A 22,497-nucleotide genomic window follows, 5' to 3' on the forward strand; every position below is an offset into this window, starting at 1 on the left:
TATTTGACCCATGTGACCTTGAATGAAGGTCAAGGTCATTTATTTGAACAAACATTGTAGCCCTTCACCCCAGCATGCTACAGGCCCAATATCAAGTCCCTGGGCCTCTTGGTTATTGAGAAGAAGTCGTTTGAAGAATATAGCCTATTTAATCCATGTGACCTTGAATGAAGGTCAAGGTCATTTATTTGAACAAACTTTAGAGCCCTTCACTCCAGCATGCTACATGCCCAATATCAAGTCCCTGGGCCTCTTGGTTATTGAGAAGAAGTCGTTTGAAGATTATAGCCTATTTGATCCATGTGACCTTGAATGAAGGTCAAGGTCATTTATTTGAACAAACTTTGTAGCCCTTCACCCCAGCAAGCTACAGGCCCAATATCAAGTCCCTGGGCCTCTTGGTTATTGAGAAGAAGTCGTTTGAAGATTATAGCCTATTTGACCCCTGTGACCTTGAATGAAGGTCAAGGTCATTTATTTGAACAAACTTTGTAGCCCTTCACCCCAGCAAGCTACAGGCTCAATATCAAGTCCCTGGGCCTCTTGGTTATTGAGAAGAAGTTGTTTGAAGATTATAGCCTATTTGACCCCTGTGACCTTGAATGAAGGTCAAGGTCATTTATTTGAACAAACTTTGTAGCCCTTCACCCCAGCATGCTACAGGCCCAATATCAAGTCCCTGTGCCTCTTGGTTATTGAGAAGAAGTTGTTTAAATGAAAAAGTTGACGCCGGACGGCCGGTCGGACGGACGGACGGACGGACGACGGACGCCGCACCACGGCATAAGCTCACTTGCCCTTCGGGCAGGTGAGCTAAAAATATGACCGCCCTCCCCAAATGATGTTTCACACCATATATCTGGTTGAAATCCACCAAAGGGTTAAGGAGGAGTAGGACTTTATAGCAAAATTTTATCAAAGTTCCCCTTTTGGGACCCCGCCCCTAAGGCCTCAGGGTCACACCAGCCTCATTTATATAAATTATGACTGCCCTCCCCAATGATGTTTCACACCATATCTGGTTGAAATCCACCAAAGGGTTAAGGAGGAGTAGGATTTTATAGCAAAAATTCACCAAAGTTCCCCATTTGGGGCCCTGCCCCTCAGGCCCCAGGGGTCACACCAGCCTCATTTATATGAAATATGACCGCCCTCCCCAATGATGTTTCACACCAAATTTAGTTGTAATCCACCCAAGGGTAGCGTTTTGAAAGAAAAAGTTTACGCACGGTGGACGGCGGACAACGACGGACGAAGCACAATGGCTAAAATGCTGGGTATAAAGGGAGAGTCCGCTATGAAGGCAAGGTAACACTACTATATATAGACTTACCGTCTACCATTCGTATAGAAGACAGACATGCTGGGTAGACTGCTACAAAGGCAAGCTGAAGGAGGTTCCATTTGGCTGTAGGTTCTCCCATGGCTGCTAGAAGGTTGACTTGGTGATAAAGGTCAGTGGTTGATTGGTCACCAGTCAAAGGGTAAATTAATCAAAATAGTAAAGCTGAAATGAAACGAATGAATAATTATCATTATAAGGAATAATAATATTCTTTACCAGTAATTATGAAATTTTCTATCAAAAACTAAAATTTGACTTAATAACTATTATTTAATAAGTAATAAACAACTGGTGAAATCACAAATTCAGATTTATAACTATTACTTTGAGTGGAAACATCCAGAGAAAACCAACTTGTTCGCACCAACATGTAATCGCTACAAAATTTAACATTATTATCTGTGAATGGATATTAGTAAATTAACTGGGTCACTATAATCCAAATCCAAATGGGGCAAGTTGTAATGATTCCTTTCCAACAGATCTCAAACTATCAAATTAAAAATATGTAAGGGCTAAAGTCTATAAAGATAATATACGTTACCTTGGTATAATTGAATATACTCCAAATTAAACACTAATTAATGAGATTTTACTAAAACACAACCACATCCTTGTACGTCACTATATCCTGGTGTTTATGAACTTCCGTATATATAACCCAGGGTTGCCACCTCTTACGTCCTCGTTGGGAGACTCATGATTTTGAAAGCTTTCTCCCACGAAGACCTGTCCCACGTGACGGAACAGATCCTACCCTGAATAATATGGCTTTCTTGAACCCTTCTATGAAGGCAGACATCATCTCAGAGGGTGGTAAGTTACATTTTACATTTGATATCTCAGCATATTGACAACACAAACATGATAAATATTACAAAAAAAAATAAAATCAAAATGTGTGCACTTAAAATAATTTTTATTCAGTTCTTCAGATTGCCAGGAGGTGCCATGTCATGAAAGATGATGAGACTGATACTCTTGTAGAGAACTTTTCTCTCTTCCTTCTCTGTAGCTCTTTTTATATGTGTTTTGTTTTGTTTTTGTTCTGCTGTTCTTTGTGTTTTGTCCGATTCTCTATGTCTTCATGTTGTATGCGAGTGTGAATGTAAGGTGGGTTAGATTTAAATAATTATAGTTTGATCAGTTAAACTGTTCAAATGAGAAAATGAAGAAAATGTGAGCGAGTAATTATATAATTGTATTTGTGAAATGTAACCTGTTGTTGTCTATCATGCAAAATTTTTAAACAAGAGGCCCATGGGGCCTGTATCGCTCACCTGGTTGGATTTGACCAAATGTCAAAATAATGTTCATGTTCAATTTGTTAATACACATACTCTCTAAGGGACTGAAAGACCCTACGGATTATTTTTACAACCTAATTGTGTTTAAAGAAACTAAGTCCCTTAGGTTGGGGAAAGACCCTTGGGCCTATTTTTGCATCAGAATTGTGTTTATCCCTTAATGTCCAGCGATGCTATACATAGTTATGGGATGGAGGGTCACAGTAACATTTATGCAAAATCTGTTCACCTTTCACCAAGGATGTTTCTGACCAAATTGGGTTCATATCCATTTAAAACTTTATAGCTAGTAGCGATATAAAGACAGATCTCTATTTCCCCTATTTGGCCCCACTCTTCAGGCCCCTTGGGGGTCAGAGTCAATATTTACATAAACTCTCTTTCCCCCTTCCCCCAAGGATATTCCAGACCAAATTTGGTTCAAATCCATTCATAACTTTATGATAAATAGCGATTCAAATGATAAACCCCTATTTTCCCTATTGGGCCCTGCCCCTAATGCCCCTGGAGGTTCAGAGTAAAAATTTTTACAAACTCAGTTCCCCTTCTCCCAAGGATGTTCCTGACCAAATTCGGTTCAAATTCATTCATAACTTTACGACTAGTAGCAATTTAAAGACTAATCTCTATTTCCCCTATTTGGCCCCGCCCCTCAGGCCCCTGGGGGTTCAGAGTAAACATTTATACAAACGCTGTTCCCCTTCTCCCCAGGTGTTCCTGACCAAATCTAGTTAAAATCCATTCAATGCTTTATGAATAGTAGCGATTTAAAGGATAACCCCTATTTCTCCTATTTGGCCCCACCCCTCAAGCCCTTGGGGGTTCAGAATAAAAATGTATACAAACTCTGTTCCCCTTCTCCCAAGGATGTTCCTGAGTGAATCTGGTTCAAATCCAAAGAAAACTTTAGGACTAGTAGCAATTTAAAGACTAATCTCTATTTCCCCTATTTGGCCCCACCCCTCAGGCCCCTGGAGGTTCAGAGAAAAAAATTATACAAACTCTGTTCCCCTTCTCCCATGGATGTTCCTGACCAAATTTGGTTCAAATTCATTCCCCTTCTCCCATGGATGTTCCTGACCAAATTTGGTTCAAATTCATTCAACACTTTATGAAAAGAAGCGATTTAAAGACTAATCTCTATTTCCCCTATTTGGCCCCGCCCCTCAGGCCCCTGGGAGTTCAGAGTAAAAATTTATACAAACTCTATTCCACTTCTCCCAAGGATATTCCTGACCAAATTTGGTTCAAAGCATATTCCTGACCAAATTTGGTTCAAATTCATTCATAACTTCATGACTAGTAGCGATTTAAAGACTAATCTCTATTTCCCCTATTTGTCCCCGCCCCTCAGGCCCCTGGGGGTTCAGAGAAAAAAAATTATACAAACTTTGTTCCCCTTCTCCCAAGGATGTTCCTGACCAAATTTGGTTCAAATTCATTCGTAACTTGATGACAAGTAGCGATTTAAAGGATTAACCCTATTTCCCCTATTTGGCCCTGCCCCTCAGGCCCCTGGGGGTTCAAAGTAAAAATTTATACAAACTCTGTTCCCCTTCCCCCAAGGATGTTCCTCACCAAATCTAGTTAAAATCCATGAATAACTTTATGACTAGTAGCGATTTAAAGACTAATCTCTATTTCCCCTATTTGGCCCCGCCCCTCAGGCCCCTGGGGGTTCAGAGAAAAAATTTATACAAACTCTGTTCCACTTCTCCCAAGGATGTTGCTGACCAAATTTGGTTCAAATTCATTCATAACTTGATGACTAGTAGCGATTTAAACGATTAACCCTATTTCCCCTATTTGGCCCCGCCCCTCAGGCCCCTGGGGGTTCAGAGTAAAAATTTATACAAACTCTGTTCCCTTTCCCCCAAGGATGTTCCTGACCAAATTTGGTGAAAATCCATTCAATACTTTAGGACTAGCAGCAATTTAAAGAAAATGTTGACGGACGCCGGACGACGGACGCTGCACCAATTTGGCATAAGCTCACCGGCCCTTCGGGCCAGGTGAGCTAAAAATGAAAGAATTTAGAAAAAAAAGAAGCCCTAGACTACCATCTAGCACCAGCAACAGACTTCTCATCAGCTGACAACAGTGGTGACAATCTGGGGAAGTATTGGCAGGAAATGTCTATACAGTAAGACCCATTTACTCAAAAGCTGAGGTACCTATTACTTAGCAAGGTAGCATAGTACTGCCTTGTTATCAAAGTGAGTAATGCAGACAGTGAGAGAATGTTTTCGTTCATGAAGATTGTACATTGTGATCGTAGATCATAACTTCATAATGACACCATTTGTGCTTTGATGGCAGCCAAACAAAACACTGAAGACACTTGTTTCAGTTCAAGCCCAGTGAGGACATGTTATGTGCAGCACAACAGGCCTATAATACATACAAAGCAAATTTGGTGGAGAAATAAACAGAAGCTAGCTTCCCATGAACTATACAAGTGTTTTGTGTAGTTTTTGATAATAATATTATCATAATTTAGGAATTCTGAAACCTGAAAATGTGGATAAAATGACGCCGCACAAAATCTCCCACTTTCAAGAGTCTCTTTGTGGGAGATCTCCCACTTTGGCATCCTAAGATGGTGGCAACCCTGATAACCCCCCAGAATTACATCATCATAACAGAAACATAAGTATATAATTGTGATGTTAGTACCCATCAGTTGTAAACTCTCTCCATCACAATTCTCTCACTTTCACAGACTCTCATGATAACAGAGCACAAGTATCATCACTCACCTGGTTAATTTGAGCAAACATCAAAATAATGTTTATGTTCCATTTGCTAATAGCTTCATTTGTTGACGTATGATTATATACAATTATGTTGTGGGGATGAGTCAACTGCTTCAAAGATATAATCCAGAAACAAAGTCAAGATTAAACATGATTTAAAGAAACCATAAGTCCCTTGGGGTGGGGAAAGAACCCTGGGCCAGGCCTATTCTTACATCAGGGTCAGCCCCACCATTTGTACAATTTTGAATCCCTACCCTCTATTGATGTTACCAGACAATTATGAGTGATATCCATAACTTAGTTTCAATGAAGAAGTTGTTTATATCAATTTAACCAAATTTACCCCTTTTGGCCCCGCCCCTCAGCCCCCAGGGGATCAGCGTCAACCATGTACAATTTTGAATCAACATCCCATAACAATACCAACAGACAAATATGAGTGATATCCATTACTTAGTTTCAGAGAAGATGTTGTTTTCAACATCTGAGCCAAATTGACCCCTTTTGGTAGAGCCCTTCAGGCCCCCAGGGGGTCAGCACCACCATTTGAACAATTTTGTATCCCTACCCCATAAGGAAGCTACCAGTCAAATATGAGCGTTATCCATTGCTTAGTTTCAGAGAAGAAGTTGTTTCCATCAATTTAGAAAAAATTACCCCTTTTGGCCCCACATCTCAGGCCCCTAGGGGGTCATGCAGCCCCACCATTCCTACAATTTTCTATCCCTACCCCAAAGAGATGCTACCAGAATGATTGTTGGATATGGAATTTATTTCACACGAGTAAGTTATTTTTTTTAAAGTTACAAAAGACACGAGCTTAAGAGAGTCCACTAGTGGAACATTATATATATAATTTATATATCCAACAGTCGGCACATTTATACAATGGCTTTAGAGTGGAATAACACAGCGTATTGTGGTAGAAAATTGGTTATTTGATAGAAGATAGTCAGTATTACAAATGCCAGGTTTTATAATAGTTGGTTACACTAGAAGCTAGTGTGTACTACAAATCCCAGGTTTTATAATAGTTGGTCATGTAATAGAAGGAAGCCAAGGTTTTATAATCATTGCCATTGTAATGCATCATACTTGATCCTATTTCAAATCATTTTTATCCTTCTGTCATTTTATTGTCTATGTTTTTACCATTTATCCAGTGAATGATGAACAAACAAATAAACAAACGAATGAAGGATTGGTTGAAAGAATGATGATCATGAATAGTTAAATAATCAAACAAAAATGAACTAGAACTGTCGCCAGGATGGCTGACTAATACCCCCGCAATCTGCACAAGTCAATGGTGAATTTGTTTAATTAAAGGCCAACTAAGATAACCTGTGCATGCCGATATGTCTGAAATATGGGTTGTTCACAATAAAGAGAATTCAGTGACCAGTTGCCATAGCAACCATAATTTTGAGAAAAAGAAAGTGGCATGCACATCTACACATGGTCTTCTATATTTGTGTGAAGTTTCATTGAAATTGGCCCTTTGGTTTAGGAGTTGTCGTTGACCGGACAAACTTAAAGTTATGGTTCTTATCGGAAAACCTGTTTATAGTGACCAGTTGCCATAGCAACCATAATTTTGTGAAAAAGAAAGTGGCATGCCCATCTACATTTGATCATTAATATTTGTGTGAAGTTTCATTGAAATCAACCCATCGGTTTAGGAGGAGTTGTCCGGACAAACTTACATAACTTACATAGACATAATTTTGAGAAAATGAAAGTGGCAAGCACATCTACACATGGTCCTCTATATTTGTGTGAAGTTTGATTGAAATCGGGTCATTGGTTTAGGAGGAGTTGTCCAGACAAAATGTGTCTACAGACAGACAGACGGACGGACAGACAACCTGATTCCAGTATACCCCACTAACTTCGTTGCGGGGGTATAATGAATGAACTTTTCAATAAGTCAATGTCATGAAACAATATGCGAGTACCTCTCATAGTTAGAAAGTTAGTTTAATTGTCATTCAACAGCATAAAACACCTAGGCTTTCAAGGGAAGTCACTAGAATATACAAACCGAGGATCACTGTCAAGTGTATCAGTCATTCATCACTCTTCTCTCATCCTATGGAAAAAAAAGGATGTAAACCACATGTAACATTTTTATTAATATAAAGTGACTGTCTAATTTACAGTCATTGTATAACACCCACAAAACACTCGTCAATAGGAAGGACATGAGTCATGTTGAAAGGACAGGACTTTTTCTCACATCTATGTATATATATCTATCTTTATAAGTGAAACAAAATAGTAGCATATGTGTGATTAAAGTGTCTGGCATTTTGTCTCAATGAGAAATAGTAATACTTGTACAATGACTAATCAAAACTATTTTGACCACCATGGTAAATTAACCTTGTGGTCAATGTACCACAATGATAAGATATATTTTTACATAAACAATGTTGTATCAATATAAACAGAGCACATTTGGATGGCTAGGTTGACTAGAGAGTGAAATATATATACAGGTGAATGGCCGAGAATGGGGGTCCATGGAGAATTAAGCATTTCACCATGTTTTCTTGGAAACTTTTGCACTGAAGGAAGGGGCTTATATGAGGAAAATTACTGTACTAATCTTATAGACTAAGAGAAAGGACTTATTTGAGGATAAATACAGTACCAAAATTTTACACTAAAGGAGGGAGCTAATATTTGAGGATAAATATGGTGCAAACTCTTACTCTAAGGGATGGAGCTTATTTTAGGTTAAATACAGTAACAAACTTTTCACTAAGGGAAGGAGCTAATTTTAGGTTAAATACAGAAACAGACATTTAAACTAAGGACGGGTACTTATTTAAGGATAACTACAGTGTCCTTATTTTAGGATAACTACAGTTATACAAACATTTAAACTAAGGGATGGTACTTATTTTAGGATAGCTACAGTTACAAACATTTAAACTAAGGGATGGTACTTATTTTAGGATAACTACAGTTACAAACATTTAAACTTAGGGATGGTACTTATTTTAGGATAGCTACAGTTACAAACATTTAAACTATGGTACTTATTTTAGGATAACTACAGTTACAATTAAACATTTAAACTAAGGGATGGTACTTATTTTAGGATAACTACAGTTACAAACATTTAAACTATGGGATGGTACGTCTTATTTTAGGATAACTACAGTTACAATTAAACATTTAAACTAAGGGATGGTACTTATTTTAGGATAACTACAGTTACAAACATTTAAACTTAGGGATGGTACTTATTTTAGGATAACTACAGTTACAAACATTTAAAACCCTCCCTTAGGTTAAATGTATGTTACTATATACGTAGTTATCCGAAAATAAGCATCCTTCTTATTTTAGGATAACCAAAGTAATTAACAAGGTCTCTAGGACACAATTAATACTAAAATATAATAAGGTCAAGATGAATTGGTCTTTAAAGCTGCAAGACATTGATTTCATACAACTTCTCCCATCCTCACCAGATAACACTAAACCCAAGTGCTCAGTGTCGGGTACACACAATGATTCCTACTTGACAAAGTCTGAGCCGTTTATACCTATAGAGTCAAACTCAGAAGAACACATCCTGTTCATTGAGGAGTTATAAGTGTTTGCCCCTCCGGACATCATGAAAATGAAACTTATCTATTCTAAAACAATTGTTAAACAAGTTCATAACTTATATCACTTGTTGGCCCAGATGGAAAAGTACAGCGGAGTCTTAATGGCAGAAGGAAAAAGGATCTGATCCATACTTTGAGACCAAGCAATGAAATATTTGCTTGCAAAGTGCTATCATTTAAATAGAGGTTACACAACGAGTGGTTGTTGGATATGGAATTTATTTCACACGAGTAAGTTATTTTTTAAAAGTTACAAAAGACACAAGCTTTAGAAAGTGTTTTTTGCAACTTTTAAAAAATAACTTACGAGTGTGAAATAAATTCCATATCCAACAATTTCGAGTCGTGTGACCTGTTTCTACCACAATAATATCGGCTTGAATCAAAGGGAAACGTGGCCAAGTATAATTTCGCGTATGCAAATAAAGTGTACCTGTGACGTCCGGGACCCGGTGATGTGACGTCATTAGATTATTGATGACGTCAATAACAATTGCAGCTTGGGTCAAAGTTCACCGTGTTAGCCAATCAAAATGCGTACAGAGTTTATACCACGTGTGGTATAAACAGATTGTTAATCAACAGCTGTAATGATTAACTGATGGTCTGAGAGTTGAATAACACAGGGTATTGTGGTAGAAATTACTATAAATACTAAAGCAAGGTAGTGCATTCTATACCAATAAAAACATATATCACAAATAAATGACCTAAAATAAATGTTAGTACATTTTCAGCCTTATATACAATATAATAGAGAGAACAAGAGGCCCACAGGGCTAAATGGTCAACTGACTATAACACACCATGAACTAGCTTGTAACAACTGTTGAATCTTGAGATTAAGTTCAAAATGCGTTTTTAAGGATGAAAATCATGGCACTATCTTGGATTTCTTACCTTCCCCAAAAAATAAGAACAATTGGTCAGCATCAGCTCAGGATCATCTCATCCTTTATCATATAACCAGTAACACTGACCGTTGACTGTGTCCTTTATCATATAACCAGTAACACTGACTATTGACTGTGTCCTTTATCATATAACCAGTAACACTGACTATTGACTGTGTCCTTTATCATATAACCACCAGTAACACTGACTGTTGACTGTGTCCTTTATCATATAACCAGTAACACTGACCGTTGACTGTGTCCTTTATCATATAACCAGTAACACTGACTATTGACTGTGTCCTTTATCATATAACCAGTAACACTGACCGTTGACTGTGTCCTTTATCATATAACCAGTAACACTGACTATTGACTGTGTCCTTTATCATATAACCAGTAACACTGACTATTGACTGTGTCCTTTATCATATAACCAGTAACACTGACTATTGACTGTGTCCTTTATCATATAACCAGTAACACTGACTATTTACTGTGTCCTTTATCATATAACCAGTAACACTGACTATTGACTCTGTCCTTTATCATATAACCAGTAACACTGACTATTTACTGTGTCCTTTATCATATAACCAGTAACACTGACTATTTACTGTGTCCTTTATCATACAACCAGTAACACTGACCGTTGACTGTGTCCTTTATCATATAACCAGTAACACTGACTATTGACTGTGTCCTTTATCATATAACCAGTAACACTTACTGTTGACTGTGTCCTTTATCATATAACCAGTAACACTTACTGTTGACTGTGTCCTTTATCATATAACCAGTAACACTGACTATTTACTGTGTCCTTTATCATATAACCAGTAACACTGACCGTTGACTGTGTCCTTTATCATATAACCAGTAACACTGACCGTTGACTGTGTCCTTTATCATATAACCAGTAACACTGACTATTGACTGTGTCCTTTATCATATAACCAGTAACACTGACCGTTGACTGTGTCCTTTATCATATAACCAGTAACACTGACCGTTGACTGTGTCCTTTATCATATAACCAGTAACACTGACTATTGACTGTGTCCTTTATCATATAACCAGTAACACTGACCGTTGACTCTGTCCTTTATCATATAACCAGTAACACTGACCGTTGACTCTGTCCTTTATCATATAACCAGTAACACTGACTATTGACTGTTTCCTTTATCATATAACCAGTAACACTGACTATTGACTGTGTCCTTTATCATATAACCAGTAACACTTACTGTTGACTGCCCTTGATATCTATAGAAAGTTTTTAGCCATTTGATTTAAAGGAATATTTTCTTATTTGCTCGATAAGGCATATAATACACCTGATGAGACCATTTTTTAGCTGGTTGATAACTGTCAGCTGTATAGTTTCAATGTAAGCGAATTAACTCTTCATTTCATAATCAATGCAGGGATAATTAAAATACAATCAAAATTATTTCTATATCAGCTTATAGTTGGTTTTGCTATCATCATTTCATGGGTATTACAACCATTTTATTGCTCAATGATATTAAACTAAAGTACAGGGCCTCCTGGCTCCAATGTTCACTCTGCTCTTAAAATGAACTCCATCATATTAAAATTTCAATACATGATTGTATAAAATTTCCAATTTTCCAGTTTTGAAATTGTTTAAACCATTAAAGAGTGAATGACTGATGACTGAAAAAGTCAAATGTCAAATAAACATTTAACTGAAACTGTTTCTTATGATCAGCTTTAAAATCTAATTAAACTCACTGGGTCACAGCTAGACAAACTGCACTTCACAATGATTGATTCTTTACTCAGGACTTTGTGTTTTTCAGGAGGATTACATGTATTGTACATGTACTTCAAGTCAATTATTACAAGCCCTCAAAAACTTAAATCCAAAATGGGATGAAAATATTTGTTTTCACCAGATCTTAGAAAGTATTGAACTATATAAAAATGCTATAACCACTGTTTTTTTTTTTTTTAATTACCGAGGTATTATTTTTGCCAGAATTTAGATAATTTTTATTTGATAAATGTATATTACTGTTTGCCACATATAGTAATAGGGTAGAAAAGCTGTCTTTTTGCAAATATATCTTATAAAAAAATGAAGAATTTGCTGATTTTTTTCCCACAAATGCAATTGAGCTCCACAGGATATAGGAATAAAGTCAACACTTGACTATACTAACTATAGTGACGTTCTGTCACGTAATAAAATACTCCCATCTATTATTAAAACAGCTTCAGATGCTCTTCCACATAAACATTCTCCTGTCTATCTAACTGTAAAATACAAGTCCCCAGTTTTACCATAAAACATTCCTTTTCTGCATATAAAGTCAACACTAGAAAGCTTGGCAAGATGCCAGGCATTTATAAATGGAGTGTACCAAGTTAACACTGTACGGAATCAGACATATCGGTCTATCTGAATATCCATATCTAAATTCGAAAGAGACCTTCTCTGATTATACTGTGCCGATTGTTATTGGTACTGCTGGCCATGAGGGTACTTGAGAATAAGTTTGAAAAGTGTTTTTTAAGATGGCAGCCATGGTGGCTATCTTGGATTTCAGAATAACTAAAACATCAAACAAAACTTGCTCTGGAATATATCTCAGTATCATCTCAGTTAGAGTTGTTCCACTGGTGGAACCTCAAGAAGAAATTCAAAATTTGTTGTGATGGTGGTAATCTTGAATTTAAGACTGACCCGAAAAATAACAACACTTGGTCAGGATCATATCAGGCAAGTTAGAGCTAAATCCCACTGATTGAACTTGTTAAGAAGTTCAAATGTAAAAAAAAAAAATACAGACATACAACAGTAAGGTGGACAAGCATGTACACAAAACATGACAATACTAGGTCTTCCTGACCCTTTGAGAGAATCATATGGTATATCTGGGTGTGAAATGATAATCTTTGGAAAAATTCTTTTATCAATTTGGGCCCCAAAAATAGGTCGGCCATTTAAAATCATTTAAAACTGAAAACAAGAAAACCTTGATGCTCTGCATAAATTCTCTGGCAAACAAACTATTTTATCATGCTAACCTGATAACTGAAACAACTAAATGTAGTGTAATATCAACTCCAATGCACTACATATTTTTATCAAGACCAACAGGATATTATGTTGTACCATACAAGTATTGCGAAATTTGTGTGTTAAAATTCGAGGGCAATCCAAAGAGAAATTCTTATACATTGAATTATATGTGTCAATAAATTAAGAGACAACACTGGTACATTTCTTCAGGACGGTCACACATATCATCTTTTCTGTGGTCCAGATTTCTGCATTATGATTGTGTTGATTGGGGGGAAATGTTTTTTTGCATATAAACATGAGCAAATGTGAAAGTTTCCTAAGTACTGCACACATGTCAGTTAACTCCAGATAATATTACACATGTCAGTAACCTCCAGATAATACCTCACACATGTCAGTAAACTCCAGATAATACCACACACATGTCAGTAACCTCCAGATAATACCGCACACATGTCAGTAAACTCCAGATAATACCTCACACATGTCAGTAAACTCCAGATAATACCGCACACATGTCAGTAACCTCCAGATAATACCGCACACATGTCAGTAAACTCCAGATAATACCACACACATGTCAGTAACCTCCAGATAATACCGCACACATGTCAGTAACCTCCAGATAATACCTCACACATGTCAGTAAACTCCAGATAATACCACACACATGTCAGTAACCTCCAGATAATACCGCACACATGTCAGTAAACTCCAGATAATACCTCACACATGTCAGTAAACTCCAGATAATATTACACATGTCAGTAACCTCCAGATAATACCGCACACATGTCAGTAAACTCCAGATAATACCTCACACATGTCAGTAAACTCCAGATAATATTACACATGTCAGTAACCTCCAGATAATACTGCACACATGTCAGTAAACTCCAGATGATACCTCACACATGTCAGTAAACTCCAGATAATACCACACACATGTCAGTAAACTCCAGATAATACCACACACATGTCAGTAAACTCCAGATAATACCACACACATGTCAGTAAACTCCAGATAATACCACACATGTCAGTAAACTCCAGATAATACCTCATACATGTCAGTAAACTCCAGATAATACCACACACATGTCAGTAAACTCCAGATAATACAGTAAGGACCTTAGCTTTTAATACTTCTACCCTTTCCCCCGCGATTTATGGTGACGAGTGTACATGGAGAAATAATCACCGTGTTTCCTGGTGATAGACGAATTATGCCGATCGATCACCGGGGTTAAATCATCAAAGATCGCAGTGACCAAGCGTGCCGCGGTGAACCTCCGCGATCGAGACACTGAGGATCACAGAGGATCACAGAGGATCAGCAGGACTCATCGGTGCTGACTCATGCGATAAAATTTACCTGTAATATGAATCGGTATGGAGTAATTACATGTATATAACTGACACCCATCAACGCTATGATCTATGTGACCAGGGACGTACGGTATAACCATTTGCCATTGGTTTTAATTATTTCCATCTCTTATAAATGCCGTAGATTTAAACATCAGTTGTACTTAGCTTGAAAATATGATATATTTTTTTATTTGTCACTATAGTCGTAGTCTAGAGGGGACATAGATAATGTGTAGTATATTTAGATATATAAAGAACTGTAAAAAATCCGCTGTGTCGCTGACAGGTAAAAGAAAGTAGATTTGATGGAAGTTATTTCTTGAGTAGTAGATCTAAGAATCACTGTGTGATGATCATTTATCCTTTTTAAACAACTTTAATCCAAGTAAGGATATAATTTCCATACATTTCTGGTGTAGTTTGAATCAAGAAAACTAAGCTTATTATTTCACAAAACCTGTTATATTAAATTCAAAAATTCATAATTTCTTAATTATAAGCGGTAAAATCTATAGAAATAAAAGTTGTATCATCGCACATGGATTAGGTAATTAGGCCGACCGCGACCTACAATGTATAGTTAGCAACATGGCGTCGAATCCAGAATGAAATATTGACTAGCGTAAAGCGAGGTCTATAAGGACTGAATTAAACACCTAGATGGGACTAAATGGGTATACTGGGGTAAATAAATATCTCATTTATCCATATATGTAAGTGTTATGTCATTCCCGATTTTATTGTATTAGGACCAAAATCTTAGCGACATGCCACATGTCAGCTGTCGGAGAATTCCACGTTTTCATATCGTAGTGTGCCAGAGGAGGCCAATAGAAACTCTGGCTAATTCCACATATGAAACTGATCAAAAGTGGGAATAACACTAATTATGTGTAATGATACTGGTTGCATAGTCAAAAACCTGCAATATTTCGTATCTTAGGGCATCCATATAATATGGGTGTTAAATGTACCGGCTGTTTCATGTCTTCACATTAATATCATGTCACTGAGTATTTTTTTTTTTTTTTACTCTGGCCTATTTTATGGTTACTGTTTCTATCAAAAATGTGATTTCAATGATTTTTATAAAATCATAATACTTGTACATTTTATTACGTAGTGTCTTATAGAATACAACACGTTTTCATTTTGTGATTAATCAACATGATAGCCGTCATTGGTGGATAGTATCCATCTTGGCTGTCTGTCAATCAAACGCAATAGAAATGGGTACCTGGCCGTACACGAATTTCATCGGTTGGATTGACAAGTCACCTTATACAAAGCAGATGACACTGAAGTTCGTCACACCACACACATGTCAGTAAACTCCAGATAATACCACACACATGTCAGTAAACTCCAGATAATACCACACATGTCAGCAAACTCCAGATAATACCACACACACGTCAGTAAACTCCAGATAATACCTCACACATGTCAGTAAACTCCAGATAATACCTCACACATGTCAGTAAACTCCAGATAATACCTCACACATGTCAGTAAACTCCAGATAATATCTCACACATGTCAGTAAACTCCAGATAATACCGCACACATGTCAGTAAACTCCAGATAATACCTCACACATGTCAGTAAACTCCAGATAATACCTCACACATGTCAGTAAACTCCAGATAATACCACACATGTCAGTAAACTCCAGCTAATACCACACATGTCAGTAAACTCCAGATAATACCACACATGTCAGTAAACTCCAGATAATACCTCACACATGTCAGTAAACTCCAGATAATACCACACACATGTCAGTAAACTCCAGATAATACCACACACGTCAGTAAACTCCAGATAATACCACACATGTCAGTAAACTCCAGATAATACCTCACACATGTCAGTAAACTCCAGATAATACCACACACATGTCAGTAAACTCCAGATGATACCTCACACATGTCAGTAAACTCCAGATAATACCTCACACATGTCAGTAAACTCCAGATAATACCTCACACATGTCAGTAAACTCCAGATAATACCTCACACATGTCAGTAAACTCCAGATAATACAGTAAGGACCTTAGCTTTTAATACTTCTACCCTTTCCCCCGCGATTTATGGTGACGAGTGTACATGGAGAAATAATCACCGTGTTTCCTGGTGATAGACGAATTATGCCGATCGATCACCGGGGTTAAATCATCAAAGATCGCAGTGACCAAGCGTGCCGCGGTGAACCTCCGCGATCGAGACACTGAGGATCACAGAGGATCACAGAGGATCAGCAGGACTCATCGGTGCTGACTCATGCGATAAAATTTACCTGTAATATGAATCGGTATGGAGTAATTACATGTATATAACTGACACCCATCAACGCTATGATCGATGTGACCAGGGACGTACGGTATAACCATTTGCCATTGGTTTTAATTATTTCCATCTCTTATAAATGCCGTAGATTTAAACACCAGTTGTACTTAGCTTGAAAATATGATATATATTTTTATTTGTCACTATAGTCGTAGTCTAGAGGGGACATAGATAATGTGTAGTATATTTAGATATATAAAGAACTGTAAAAAATCCGCTGTGTCGCTGACAGGTAAAAGAAAGTAGATTTGATGGAAGTTATTTCTTGAGTAGTAGATCTAAGAATCACTGTGTGATGATCATTTATCCTTTTTAAACAACTTTAATCCAAGTAAGGATATAATTTCCATACATTTCTGGTGTAGTTTGAATCAAGAAAACTAAGCTTATTATTTCACAAAACCTGTTATATTAAATTCAAAAATTCATAATTTCTTAATTATAAGCGGTAAAATCTATAGAAATAAAAGTTGTATCATCGCACATGGATTAGGTAATTAGGCCGACCGCGACCTACAATGTATAGTTAGCAACATGGCGTCGAATCCAGAATGAAATATTGACTAGCGTAAAGCGAGGTCTATAAGGACTGAATTAAACACCTAGATGGGACTAAATGGGTATACTGGGGTAAATAAATATCTCATTTATCCATATATGTAAGTGTTATGTCATTCCCGATTTTATTGTATTAGGACCAAAATCTTAGCGACATGCCACATGTCAGCTGTCGGAGAATTCCACGTTTTCATATCGTAGTGTGCCAGAGGAGGCCAATAGAAACTCTGGCTAATTCCACATATGAAACTGATCAAAAGTGGGAATAACACTAATTATGTGTAATGATACTGGTTGCATAGTCAAAAACCTGCAATATTTCGTATCTTAGGGCATCCATATAATATGGGTGTTAAATGTACCGGCTGTTTCATGTCTTCACATTAATATCATGTCACTGAGTATTTTTTTTTTTTTTACTCTGGCCTATTTTATGGTTACTGTTTCTATCAAAAATGTGATTTCAATGATTTTTATAAAATCATAATACTTGTACATTTTATTACGTAGTGTCTTATAGAATACAACACGTTTTCATTTTGTGATTAATCAACATGATCGCCGTCATTGGTGGATAGTATCCATCTTGGCTGTCTGTCAATCAAACGCAATAGAAATGGGTACCTGGCCATACACGAATTTCATCGGTTGGATTGACAAGTCACCTTATACAAAGCAGATGACACTGAAGTTCGTCACACCACACACATGTCAGTAAACTCCAGATAATACCTCACACATGTCAGTAAACTCCAGATAATACCACACATGTCAGCAAACTCCAGATAATACCACACACACGTCAGTAAACTCCAGATAATACCTCACACATGTCAGTAAACTCCAGATAATACATCACACATGTCAGTAAACTCCAGATAATACCTCACACATGTCAGTAAACTCCAGATAATATCTCACACATGTCAGTAAACTCCAGATAATACCGCACACATGTCAGTAAACTCCAGATAATACCTCACACATGTCAGTAAACTCCAGATAATACCTCACACATGTCAGTAAACTCCAGATAATACCACACATGTCAGTAAACTCCAGCTAATACCACACATGTCAGTAAACTCCAGATAATACCACACATGTCAGTAAACTCCAGATAATACCTCACACATGTCAGTAAACTCCAGATAATACCACACACATGTCAGTAAACTCCAGATAATACCACACACGTCAGTAAACTCCAGATAATACCACACATGTCAGTAAACTCCAGATAATACCTCACACATGTCAGTAAACTCCAGATAATACCACACACATGTCAGTAAACTCCAGATGATACCTCACACATGTCAGTAAACTCCAGATAATACCTCACACATGTCAGTAAACTCCAGATAATACCTCACACATGTCAGTAAACTCCAGATAATACCGCACACATGTCAGTAAACTCCAGATAATACCACACACATGTCAGTAAACTCCAGATAATACCTCACACATGTCAGTTAACTCCAGATAATACCACACACATGTCAGTTAAATCCAGATAATACCAAACACATGTCAGTAAACTCCAGATAATACCACACATGTCAGTAAACTCCAGATAATACCACACATGTCAGTAAACTCCAGATAATACCACACACACGTCAGTAAACTCCAGATAATACATCACACATGTCAGTAAACTCCAGATAATACATCACACATGTCAGTAAACTCCAGATAATACCTCACACATGTCAGTAAACTCCAGATAATATCTCACACATGTCAGTAAACTCCAGATAATACCGCACACATGTCAGTAAACTCCAGATAATACCTCACACATGTCAGTAAACTCCAGATAATACCTCACACATGTCAGTAAACTCTATATAATACCTCACACATGTCAGTAAACTCCAGATAATACCACACATGTCAGTAAACTCCAGATAATACCACACACATGTCAGTAAACTCCAGATAATACCACACATGTCAGTAAACTCCAGATAATACCACACATGTCAGTAAACTCCAGATAATACCACACATGTCAGTAAACTCCAGATAATACCACACATGTCAGTAAACTCCAGCTAATACCACACATGTCAGTAAACTCCAGATAATACCACACACATGTCAGTAAACTCCAGATAATACCACACATGTCAGTAAACTCCAGATAATACCACACATGTCAGTAAACTCCAGATAATACCTCACACATGTCAGTAAACTCCAGATAATACCACACACATGTCAGTAAACTCCAGATAATACCACACATGTCAGTAAACTCAAGATAATACCACACACATGTCAGTAAACTCCAGATAATACCACACACGTCAGTAAACTCCAGATAATACCACACATGTCAGTAAACTCCAGATAATACCTCACACATGTCAGTAAACTCCAGATAATACCACACACATGTCAGTAAACTCCAGATAATACCTCACACATGTCAGTAAACTCCAGATAATACCACACACATGTCAGTAAACTCCAGATAATTATCCACACACATGTCAGTAAACTCCAGATAATACCACACATGTCAGTTAACTCCAGATAATACCACACACATGTCAGTAAACTCCAGATAATACAGTAAGGACCGTAGCTTTTAATACTTCTACCCTTTCCCCCGCGATTTATGGTGACGAGTGTACATGGAGAAATAATCACCGTGTTTCCTGGTGATAGACGAATTATGCCGATCGATCACCGGGGTTAAATCATCAAAGATCGCAGTGACCAAGCGTGCCGCGGTGAACCTCCGCGATCGAGACACTGAGGATCACAGAGGATCACAGAGGATCAGCAGGACTCATCGGTGCTGACTCATGCGATAAAATTTACCTGTAATATGAATCGGTATGGAGTAATTACATGTATATAACTGACACCCATCAACGCTATGATCGATGTGACCAGGGACGTACGGTATAACCATTTGCCATTGGTTTTAATTATTTCCATCTCTTATAAATGCCGTAGATTTAAACACCAGTTGTACTTAGCTTGAAAATATGATATATATTTTTATTTGTCACTATAGTCGTAGTCTAGAGGGGACATAGATAATGTGTAGTATATTTAGATATATAAAGAACTGTAAAAAATCCGCTGTGTCGCTGACAGGTAAAAGAAAGTAGATTTGATGGAAGTTATTTCTTGAGTAGTAGATCTAAGAATCACTGTGTGATGATCATTTATCCTTTTTAAACAACTTTAATCCAAGTAAGGATATAATTTCCATACATTTCTGGTGTAGTTTGAATCAAGAAAACTAAGCTTATTATTTCACAAAACCTGTTATATTAAATTCAAAAATTCATAATTTCTTAATTATAAGCGGTAAAATCTATAGAAATAAAAGTTGTATCATCGCACATGGATTAGGTAATTAGGCCGACCGCGACCTACAATGTATAGTTAGCAACATGGCGTCGAATCCAGAATGAAATATTGACTAGCGTAAAGCGAGGTCTATAAGGACTGAATTAAACACCTAGATGGGACTAAATGGGTATACTGGGGTAAATAAATATCTCATTTATCCATATATGTAAGTGTTATGTCATTCCCGATTTTATTGTATTAGGACCAAAATCTTAGCGACATGCCACATGTCAGCTGTCGGAGAATTCCACGTTTTCATATCGTAGTGTGCCAGAGGAGGCCAATAGAAACTCTGGCTAATTCCACATATGAAACTGATCAAAAGTGGGAATAACACTAATTATGTGTAATGATACTGGTTGCATAGTCAAAAACCTGCAATATTTCGTATCTTAGGGCATCCATATAATATGGGTGTTAAATGTACCGGCTGTTTCATGTCTTCACATTAATATCATGTCACTGAGTATTTTTTTTTTTTTTACTCTGGCCTATTTTATGGTTACTGTTTCTATCAAAAATGTGATTTCAATGATTTTTATAAAATCATAATACTTGTACATTTTATTACGTAGTGTCTTATAGAATACAACACGTTTTCATTTTGTGATTAATCAACATGATCGCCGTCATTGGTGGATAGTATCCATCTTGGCTGTCTGTCAATCAAACGCAATAGAAATGGGTACCTGGCCATACACGAATTTCATCGGTTGGATTGACAAGTCACCTTATACAAAGCAGATGACACTGAAGTTCGTCACACCACACACATGTCAGTAAACTCCAGATAATACCTCACACATGTCAGTAAACTCCAGATAATACCACACATGTCAGCAAACTCCAGATAATACCACACACACGTCAGTAAACTCCAGATAATACCTCACACATGTCAGTAAACTCCAGATAATACATCACACATGTCAGTAAACTCCAGATAATACCTCACACATGTCAGTAAACTCCAGATAATATCTCACACATGTCAGTAAACTCCAGATAATACCGCACACATGTCAGTAAACTCCAGATAATACCTCACACATGTCAGTAAACTCCAGATAATACCTCACACATGTCAGTAAACTCCAGATAATACCTCACACATGTCAGTAAACTCCAGATAATACCACACATGTCAGTAAACTCCAGCTACACACATGTCAGTAACTCCAGATAATACCACACATGTCAGTAAACTCCAGATAATACCTCACACATGTCAGTAAACTCCAGATAATACCACACACATGTCAGTAAACTCCAGATAATACCACACACGTCAGTAAACTCCAGATAATACCACACATGTCAGTAAACTCCAGATAATACCTCACACATGTCAGTAAACTCCAGATAATACCACACACATGTCAGTAAACTCCAGATGATACCTCACACATGTCAGTAAACTCCAGATAATACCTCACACATGTCAGTAAACTCCAGATAATACCTCACACATGTCAGTAAACTCCAGATAATACCTCACACATGTCAGTAAACTCCAGATAATACCACACACATGTCAGTAAACTCCAGATAATACCTCACACATGTCAGTTAACTCCAGATAATACCACACACATGTCAGTTAAATCCAGATAATACCAAACACATGTCAGTAAACTCCAGATAATACCACACATGTCAGTAAACTCCAGATAATACCACACATGTCAGTAAACTCCAGATAATACCACACACACGTCAGTAAACTCCAGATAATACCTCACACATGTCAGTAAACTCCAGATAATACATCACACATGTCAGTAAACTCCAGATAATACCTCACACATGTCAGTAAACTCCAGATAATATCTCACACATGTCAGTAAACT

The 22,497-nt window shown here is 37.2% G+C and overlaps 1 protein-coding gene across 4 annotated transcripts in view; it reads right to left on the minus strand.

The window, feature by feature from the left end:
* Positions 1 to 22,497, minus strand: part of LOC117315356 (sodium- and chloride-dependent GABA transporter 2-like) — a 182,065-nt gene that overhangs the window by 97,208 nt on the left and 62,360 nt on the right. For 3 of the 4 annotated variants that reach the window (XM_033869512.1, XM_033869509.1, XM_033869510.1), the window contains 2 exons: positions 7,456 to 7,503; positions 1,334 to 1,507 (listed from right to left, as the gene is read on the minus strand). In XM_033869512.1, the coding sequence (XP_033725403.1) occupies positions 1,334 to 1,424 (91 nt within the window). In that variant the 5' untranslated portion in view covers positions 1,425 to 1,507; positions 7,456 to 7,503. The remainder of the gene's footprint in view (positions 1 to 1,333; positions 1,508 to 7,455; positions 7,504 to 22,497) is intronic. The other variant, XM_033869511.1, reaches the window with a different exon arrangement.

This window comes from Pecten maximus, chromosome 17, assembly GCF_902652985.1.
Source record: "Pecten maximus chromosome 17, xPecMax1.1, whole genome shotgun sequence".
Classification (NCBI taxonomy): domain Eukaryota; kingdom Metazoa; phylum Mollusca; class Bivalvia; order Pectinida; family Pectinidae; genus Pecten; species Pecten maximus.